At 40.0% G+C, this 9915-nt stretch overlaps 1 protein-coding gene across 4 annotated transcripts in view; it reads left to right on the top strand.

Annotated features, from left to right (window-relative positions):
* Positions 1–19: 19 nt before the first annotated feature.
* lrrk2 (leucine-rich repeat kinase 2) overlaps positions 20–9915 on the top strand; it is a 45594-nt gene continuing 35698 nt past the window's right edge. For 3 of the 4 annotated variants that reach the window (XM_034587177.1, XM_034587174.1, XM_034587175.1), the window contains exons 1-8: positions 20–350; positions 1292–1377; positions 2877–2986; positions 3663–3751; positions 4696–4830; positions 5331–5465; positions 8362–8493; positions 9573–9692. In XM_034587177.1, coding sequence (XP_034443068.1) covers positions 215–350; positions 1292–1377; positions 2877–2986; positions 3663–3751; positions 4696–4830; positions 5331–5465; positions 8362–8493; positions 9573–9692 — 943 coding nt within the window. In that variant the 5' untranslated portion in view covers positions 20–214. The remainder of the gene's footprint in view (positions 351–1291; positions 1378–2876; positions 2987–3662; positions 3752–4695; positions 4831–5330; positions 5466–8361; positions 8494–9572; positions 9693–9915) is intronic. The other variant, XM_034587176.1, reaches the window with a different exon arrangement.

Below are 9915 nucleotides of genomic sequence, written 5' to 3'. Positions count from 1 at the left end.
CTGTACCCATAGTCTGTAGAGCTGTACCCATAGTCTGTAGAGCTGTACCCATGGCTGTACCCCAGCTAATGTAATATCCCACTGCGCCATATCCGCCACCGCGAAGTCATGGTGTGAGCGCCCACTTCAGCTCGTCTCCTCCCAGCTCGGTTCGGAGGCAGCGCACTGATTCGCCGTCAATGTCCGCCAGGTCGTCCGGCGGAGGACCGAGAGCATGGTGGACCAGGAGGAGCTGCAGGAGAGGCTGAAGAAGCTCGTGGTGAGGCTGAAGAGCCCACAGGAGGACAGGCAGCTGTGCACCCTGATCCAGATCATCCAGGATCTGCTCCTCCTGGCGCACGCAGACCACGGTGAGGAACCCCGCTCTGACGCTGATGGTGTTTCCTTTGGCCATGTTTGACTCATAGGAGCCTGTTTTTACAATTATACATCACAACAAAACATGTGTTTCTCATACCAACCTTAACTGTATACAACACCAAATATAACAACACAACTGGGAGGAGTATTATGCACCTCTCATCGCTCATCTCCACCTCAACCGGTGAATGTATCTCTGTGCATTCTGAGGGAATATGACAACTTCTTAATTTTATACATATGATGATCTGTGCAGTCCACACTCAAGGGAATTCGGTCCTGACTTGTCAAAACTCCCGGGTAATGCAGTCACAACATTTTTTAATAGTAAGATTCAATCTTCTTTTCTAGTTCAAGTTCAATATAATTTTTTATTTGCCTCAATACAAGATACCTTCAATTAAGTTTGGACTTGTCAGAATGGTGTTGATGGTTGGTCAGATACCTGAAACTGGAATTAGAGATAGCAATAATTCATCATAACTGAGTTGTAGATATCTATAATGAGAAACCACACACACATGAATGGCAAAAGTCGTTTTAATCTTACTAGTCAAGATGTGAGTACAGGTTTTGATAATTTGAGTTTTGACACATCAAAACAGAATTTAAGATGTTGTTTTTACTAGTCACAATGACTTTATAGCCATCTTGCATTAAAAATATTACTAGTCTTAGTATTAGTTAGTTGGAGATAGTTTAAGATCTGTATGTTTTCTGATCAGTGTGTTTTTATCACTGTCTTCATGGAGCACTACTCATTTCTTTGCAAAGGAACAAACAGCTATACCTGCACCTTTTACTTCTTCTCATCCAATGGGTTTATAAACCAACATCTGCATTACAGCCATCTACTCTGTCTTCTTCTTCTTCTTCTTCTGATTCATGAATTCTTTTTATTGCTTGACATTCTTCTTCTTCTTTGTCGCAGCAGCGGACCTGTTTGAAGACAAAGATGTCCACGTCCCTCTCATGGCAGTGCTGTCGTCCTACAGGAGCAGCAGAGGAGTGCAGCAGGTACTGCGAGGCACCAGAAACCCCACATACATTTGATTGAGCTCTTTATTTTTGCTTTGTCCGTCAGAAGTGCGTGATTCCTACACAACAAACTGGGCCATCTTCAACTTTGACTTCCATAATGGCACTTGAAGGCTTTTTTTCAATGACAAATGTGTAGAGCTGGTCCAATCAATATTTGCACCATTGATTTATTCTTCAAATTATTTTGTAAATGAATCATGTGAATTATTGTTTCAGAAAACAGTGAAAATATAAAAAGATGTGAAAAATGTAAATTATCCTGAACCCAAAGTCCAGCATCAATATTTTTCAATATATTTCAATATTCTTCGATGTGTGAAAAGAAAATCCTAAAATACAAATATTTAAGAAACTGGAAAGAGCAAATGTTTGGCATTCATCATAAAAGTTGTCAATTAATTGCCTGTTGATTGAGTCATTGATTAATTGACTTATAGTTACAGCTCTACCAATAAGCATCAGTTTTTCCTATGTTAACATGTTTCCTATGGAAACAGAAACCATTTAGCATTTTCCTTTAACTAGACTCAGAGATGTATTTAGAGGTTTACAACAGCATCACCTGCTAAGACAGTTTCAGCTCTGTGTAGCTGACCCAGCATGTTTACAGCATCTCGTGACTGCTCGGTACTGCAGCTTATCAGAGGTGAGGCTGCAGTAAAACCCAAAGTCAGATTGCGAGACTCACATGCCTGTTTAGTTATACCAGACCCGTTTCAAGGATAAAATAATACGATCGTGAGAGTTCTGACGTTTTGCCTTTTTCAGGCTGAGCAGGACGCAGGACCTGCGATGTAGCTCCTCAGATACTTTGAATACTTTAAAGTCCACACTTGTAGGATTTAGTCTTAAACATATTTTTATTGTTTGCTTCACATGCAGGTCACATTGATTCAGTTGTTGCTCATATAACACTCCAGACTGCGACAACAACTCTTTGCTAGTTGTGTTTATTGCTTTTGGCTCTGCTACAAGGAAGTCAAACAAATTTTGGAAATTCCAAGAGATTGATAGATGAATATTTCCCTTTTGTCTGCGCGTGTTTTCTCTGGGTACTTCGAAATCCTCCCACATTCCAAAGACATGCAGATTGGGGTGGTTATGTCAATTGTCTGTAGGTGTGAATGGGAGCGCGGCTGGCCGTTTGTCTCTGTATCTTGGTCCTGCGATACGTTGGCGACCTGTCCAGGGTGTACCCCACTTGCCACTGAATGTCAGATGGATCGGCTCCAGCTCCCCTCCGACCCTCAAAGGATAAGAGGTTTAAAGAATTGATGAAAGAATGGATGGTGTCCTACATGAAAAATAGACACTGGCTCTTCCTCCCCCATTTGCAAATCATTTGCCGGATCAAGTGCACGTCCACCAGGGGCTGGTTTGACTTTCTATCTAAGAGTTATCACTTTCACTTTGTTGAATTGTTGTTTGGCATAGCTTTAAAATGAAGGTTGCAATGGTGTAATCTCTTTGTACAGGTGGGCTGGTCGTTACTGTGTCGGCTGATTGAAGTATGCCCCGCTACGCTGGACCAGCTGACTCCACCGCTGCAGGCAGCCAATGAGTGGGAGGTACTGGGAGTGCACCAGTAAGTAAAAACATACTTGATGGGAGTTAATTCTTGTCACATCAATATCCAGTTGACACAACATTCATGTCTAAAAGAAGCTGTGTTTTTCTCACTAAGAACATATTAATGTAATTCTCAACACTGTCCAAACAAAACCACATATTGTGTCTTTGAAAAGGGTTTGATGTTATATCCAAACCAATGAAAAGACCACAACGATGTAAGATCTCGGCAGTTTTATGAACAATATAACATTTGATATTTCAGTCATATGGATTGTAAGCATAATGGTAGAATTTCCTCTGTAGTATTTTACTGTTTTATGAGTCGGGTTTCTCTTGAATATGCATCATACCTTTGGCTGGAGTGGACATGAATACAGCAAAGTTTCACTTGTGATCATTAGTGCCAGCATGAGTTTTCAGACTCAAAAGCATTCTTCCCCTCTTGAAGGTAGATTGTATATATGTTGTATACACCTCTAATTATGAACCAGTTTAAATGTTCTCCTTTCAGTTTTCACTTCCTGATTATTGTAAGTCACCACCTCTGGGTTTTACTACTGTGTCAGTTTTACCTGCAATTTTTTGTGCCCAATTACTTCCTTTATATTTGCTGTTTTTTGCGTCTTGCATGCAGACAGTAGAATGAATGAATGGTTAAGTTCCTGCCTTTGTTGATGTGTTTTTTTCAGGCAGATCCTGAAGGTGCTGTGTCACTTCAGCGCAGACTGCAGAGTGACCGTGGTGGGACTACGAGCCCTGGCGCTGCTGCTCCGCTCAGGTACACGACTACACAGGAGATATGCCACAGCACATCAGAGCGTTACTTCTACTACTGCGTTCTGTGTGACGCCACCACAAGCATTATATTATTGAAAGTAAATGTTACACCCTCTCCTGTGACCTATCCCTAATGTCCATGTTAAAGTTACTGATTTTAATGGGGATTTTACATCTGATTGGAGAGTTGATCAGCACCATAGAAGGTTTATGTTATGATTTTATTGATGTCATCAAGCCAATACAAAAGAATATTGAGAATGAGCTTGTCATGAAGCTTTTTAGGAAGTATAAAGTGTACAAATATATATGAGATTTAAAACGTTTATTTAACCCCTAAGAACTGCAGGACACATATGTAAATGTGGCAGTATCTTTACACATGTGCCCTGTGGGGTTCCCCTCTAAAATTCCACTCCAAAAAAAAACGTTGTCCCTTTTTGTGTTATTTCACGGCAACAACCTATCCTTGTTCCTTAAAAATCTTTGTGGTTATGCCCTAATCTAATGTGCGCTGCCATATATTACTGAAAAAGGCCAAGTTCAATGTGTCACATGGTCTGAAAACCTCTTTGTGAAAGTACAATGTTAATGGCTGTACTGCCAAACATAGTAATCAAGCACTTCCTGCCACTGAGGAACATTCTTTTAAAGACATATTTACATAATCCCCCAAAGAAAAACTCATATGTGCAGTTGCTAAGGGATATTCAGCACAAATCACATTGCAAACCCTAACCCTAAATCTATTTAGATTTAAAATGTCATTGAAGTTTAATGATTCTCTGCACATCCTCCGGCAAAATGTAGCTCCCCTAACGGACAAATCTATCACTTACTGATGAAAAACATTTTGCCATCCCTAATTGTCATTTATAATGGTCAGAACACAGCCTCATTCAGTTTTGTTGTATTTTTAAGCCTGTTTTTTTCATGGCCATGTAGATATAATTGCTCTGCTGGTGCTGGAGGAGGAAGAGGATGTGTTCGGCCTGGTGGTGCAGGCGATGAAGATGTTTCCTACCATTGAAGAAGTGCAGCTCCAAGGCTGCAGAGCTCTGCAAGTCCTCCTGCAGAGAGGTGGGCAAACGCACACGCTGTTAGATCTCGTATACTGTTGTACAAAGTAATATGCTCCCTCTTTGTCTGAATGTTCTCTCTCATGCATCCTGCAGCAAAGCTTGTGTATCAGAACAGACCGTGAAGCTTGTTAATGCATTTTGTGACAGTGACTCATTTCCATATTACTTATACAACCTTTCTTCTAGTAAATGAGTTCAAGAAGTAAAAAAACTAGCCTGACAATTTATAGCAGTGCCTGGAGTCCTGTGAGGCTGTAATGCTTATTACATGAAGCATACCAGTATTAGCATTTCCATTAGTGGGGGAAAATATGGAAAGTGTTTTGGGGCTTGTGCTAGGAGAATTCCATGTTGTTACATAATTAAAGAGTTTATCTATGTTTTATTATCTGTGAGTTCAAGACATGATGTCATGTTTAGCATCACATCATCAGAATTGTATTAATCCAAGGTGAAATCTTTTTATGTATCATACCCATGTGTTGTGTCTGTTTCCAGTGAGTGATGACCACCTGGTGGAGTTTGTGGAGATCCAGGACCACTTTGTGATCTTGGCAGCTCTACAGATGTTCCCTGACAGTCCCGAGCTGCTGCTGCAGGCCATGAAAGTGCTGCTCCCACTGGCTCGTCCTGGTAGGACCTGATTTCACCCAAATAATGTTCATGAAGTCTTAGAGGTTAAAAGAATAACTGGAGAACTTTGATATTTGATTAGTAAGAAGGGCAAAAACGGATTTCTGACTTCTGTCATGCATTGATCTCAGGTTGATTGAGCTCTCAACATATTTAATTCAAATATAGTAAAGGTTTGGTTTCAAGGTAAACTGCTTTCAGACATGCACTGAACTCCAGATAATCTCCAGACATTCACCGTGGGCGAATGTATGTGTTAATGATGTTTCTTACATGGATGCAAAAATGAAAAAAAACAAGCAAACAAATATCTCAGATTGAAAATGAGGAGCGATCCACGTAGAAGACACCAACAAAGATTTCAAGAGAGTTTGTATTGATTTGATGTTAATAAAAACATGTGATCTCTGCAGTGGAATTAATACGTACCACCTCTAACCTGAATCCTTTTGAGGTTTTTCTGTTGTTGGGAACGTGTCTGAGCCAAGAATTGCCTGCAGCGTTTGTAATAATGTGAAAGGGAAACTCTGGTGAATGTCCGGAAACAGATGTTTCGAGTTTAATTCCCTACTCATCTAAAGAATAGTGTGAGCACTTCAAAGGTTCCTAATGATCATGAAAGAAGCACATACCACATCAACTCCTCTGACAAACTTCTTCTCAGTTGTTTTGATTCAGCAACATTCATTTTAATGATCATTATGCAACAGAAGGTTGTGTAATTACACTTTCTGCTACTGACAAAAAACAAATCTAATTTAAATAATGGATGAGTAAATAATCTGATAATAAAAGCAAAACTTTTCGTGGTGGAGTGTGAAGTATGGCTTGTGTTCAGGAGAATTGTGAGAGTATTTGATGGTCATATCGGCGGGCGAGGCTGTGCGTGGTTCAGGATACCTCTCCTCTGCTGGTGGTGCTGGTGGTGGGGGGATGTAGAGGATGCTGAAGATCAGGATGTGATTGAGCAGTGGACTCTGATGAACTTGACCAGGGCTCTGGGTACAGAGACTGAAGGGGAATGGGGTGGAGAAGGGGCTGGGGTGAGTATTGTCTTTATCCCCTGGGCTCGAGCAGACACCTCACCTCACCAGTATCACTGATGCTTGGCAGATGGGTAACAATGATGGTCTTGGTAGTTTTAAATATGCGCTGCAGAGCTGTCCGGTCCTGTGCCATGGATTGTGATGTTTCCAGTTAAAGTGCTTTCTCTTGCTCCTCAGAAAAAGTTAAAGCTAGGGTTGGTAATCCTGGAAAAACTAGCGAGAGCCGTTTACACTTTGAAATTATGTAACAAATACATCCCACCCCCTCAGGTCGGCCATCTTGTAAAAGCTACGGCCCCAAAACACAAAGAACAGTATGTACAGTATGTGGTTTCAATAGCTTAATGTGTTCTAACAAAAGTGTTGGGAGTATTGTCTTTATCACTTGTTTTAAAAGTGTGTCATGAATAGGGTTGCAAAATTCCCGGGAATATTCAAAGTTGGAAACTTTCCATGGGAATTAACGGGAATATACGGGAATTAACGGGAATTAACAGGAATTAACGGGAATAAACTGGAAATTTTGTGGGTAATTTATACTAACTGTATTTACCTTGTCATATACAGACATAAATATAAACATTTTGTGTTGTCATAAGCTGATTTGAGCCCTGAGGAAACTTTGGGCACTTGACTATATGCTTCTGCATCTTTGTGGTATTCTTAACATAGGTCTTTGCACAGTATTTGCAAATGTACACAGCCTTTCCTTCTATTGGCTGGGGTGAAATGTCTCCACACGAGATAGTGCATGTGGCATTGTTCTGTAGAATAAGATGAGAAAAAAGCTTGTAAAAAACACTAATGCAATGCCAGAGATATAAATAGTTAGCTAAACAATTGGAATCGTCTTTAAAAATATTTTACAATTGATGGATAAATGAATAGAAATAGGCTAGATGAACAATCCTCAATCAGCATGCTAATATATTTTCCCCAGTAATATCATCAAAACGTACCTGACTAGTCCTTGGGCTAATGCAGTAGTGTGGCCTCAATAGCTCTGCTGTAGTGTGCAGGATACTGGGAATTATCTGTGCATGTGATGGAAGAATGCACTGCGCATGTGATGGAGAAATGCACAGTGCAGGGTTGAAATTCAACGTGCAGCGTGTGCTGCATTCCATACATCTTTAAAATAGAGTTTTGAATGATGTTTTTATTGCTCAGCGTTTAATTTGCGGTAAAAATTTTTTTTCAAAATTCCCGAGCTTAACTTCCCATGGAAAGTTTCTGGAAAGTTTCTGGAAATTTACCGGAAATTGTCCGCCCCTTTGCAACCCTAGTCATGAAACACACGTTTCATATAAACCTGAAATATTATTTTCACTTACAACAATAAAACAACTACGCAACAAGATGAAGATAAAATTAAATAAAAGAATAAAAAAAGGTATTGCCCTATAACAAAATTTTAATCATCTGGATGGTTTCCATATGAAAAATGGAGCAATGCCATGACCTTGTTCCATTGTTTTCTACAATAATCTCAGAAGTAAGATTTCTCACGGTCATGGGGGGTGGGGGAATTCCAGGCTATTTGAAGACATCACTCTCATTATTTGTCATGCCCTATTTCTGACCTCTTGTTTTGTTTCCTTCTATGAGCTATTTTTAGATTTTCTAACACACTTTATCTGCAAATCAAATCCTATTAAATTACTCCTGCTATTCCCACTATGCATTTTCACATATCTATTGTGTAATACAACAGTGCAGACCAGCGTGTACTTTTATTGGAGACTAAAATGAAGTTACCTCCCCAAGCAGAAAAATTAAGATGAAAATCAGAAATGCTAAGAAGCAGAATGAATCCCACCATTTAGAGTTAATGAGCTTTTCTTCTCCAGCCAGTAACGTGGAGATGTTGATGTCGGGAGGCGCTCGGTGCTACAGCGTGATCATCGATGCCATGGACGCCTTCCCTGAGGTGGAGGAGCTGCAGGAGACGGCCTGCTGCCTCTTCAGGAAGTTTACATCAGGTCAGGTCCACATTTTAACAGTCAACAATAATATTTCGGTAACATTTTAATAACCTGATACCTCCTCCAATATCTAATACAGATTAAAAATGCATTAGTGATCATATAATATGAAGGATAACATTGTGACATCACTAAGACAGAAAAAGGACATCATATTGTGTAGTAATTCATTTTTGTAACCAATAACATTATCTACAGCCTTTTTAAATTAACCAATCACTAGTCATCGTATAAATGATTTCATGATGACATCATTATGAAAGGGCATTATTAAAGTATAAAAAAGTTACCATTGCCTGATTGAGGTAAATACAGAGCATACAGGGAATTTATTGCCCCTCTAATTCAATTTCAAATCTAGAAAGTCACACATTAGAGGGCATACTTCCGCAAAGGAGCAAGAGTCCCCTTAAATTTAAGCAAGCTTTATAGGTAAGGCCACATTATGTTTCTCAGCTACACATTGTTGGTAGTTACAGGTTACTAGCCCTATTTGTTAGCATACAGCAACTGAAAGAATCCCATATACTCGTATGAAGCCACATTTTAATCCAGATTTTTACACACACTCATCGATGGTAGCCCCAGGAATATGTTTGAATGTTTTCATCAAGATTCACACATAAAAAATGTTGAAAACTGCCCTATCTCGCAATGTTAAACAAAGTGAGCCCACACCACATCCTTCCACCGGGTTCCAAGGTAATCTGTCCAGTAGATTTTAGGTGGTGCTGCTAACAATCAAACAATCCTTCCAAAAATTAACACAAATGAAAAAAAGAGGTAATGAGGTACAAATTCAATTGATGAGTAACTGTCCAAATATTAACAATCTGGACATCACTTTATACTTGTTTGCATATTTCCGCAAGCCAGTGAATAACTCTGGAGCATCGCGTCACATGTTGACATTAGATCCTGATAACACTGTTTGTGAAATCAATGACTCCTCAATATCGGTGCGGCAGTGTTTAGATTTCACTTGTCCTGATAAGCCGACGTGTTTGCAGGCTGACGGTTGGCAAACAGAGACACTTGATTCACGGTCGACTTGTTGTGTGTGTTCCATCTTGCAGAGAGTTACTACAACATCCTGGTGCTGAACGGCGTCCAGAGGGTGTCAGTGAGAGCCTGTCAGACTTTCCCCAACAACGCCACACTGCAAGCGGCCGCTCTCTCCTGCCTGGCTGACCTCAGTGAGGACACACCCACCCCACATATTAAATATAACTTAACCTATCTATGTGTATGCAGCTGTAGTAGTGTTGGAGACACAGAATTATATTATAGTAGAAAAACAATGCATTCTCTATGTGTAGTAAAAAAGAGACTTTATTGCCCTCTATAACCAAATGATATTTTGAGCCTGTTTCTACATCCCAACATTTTGTGGGTCAGTCAATGTGTACACAGCAGAAA

This window comes from Hippoglossus hippoglossus, chromosome 6 (genome assembly GCF_009819705.1).
Source record: "Hippoglossus hippoglossus isolate fHipHip1 chromosome 6, fHipHip1.pri, whole genome shotgun sequence".
NCBI lineage: Eukaryota > Metazoa > Chordata > Actinopteri > Pleuronectiformes > Pleuronectidae > Hippoglossus > Hippoglossus hippoglossus.
The sequence above is the reverse complement of the archived record's forward strand: the minus strand, read 5'-3'. Positions and strand labels throughout refer to the sequence as shown.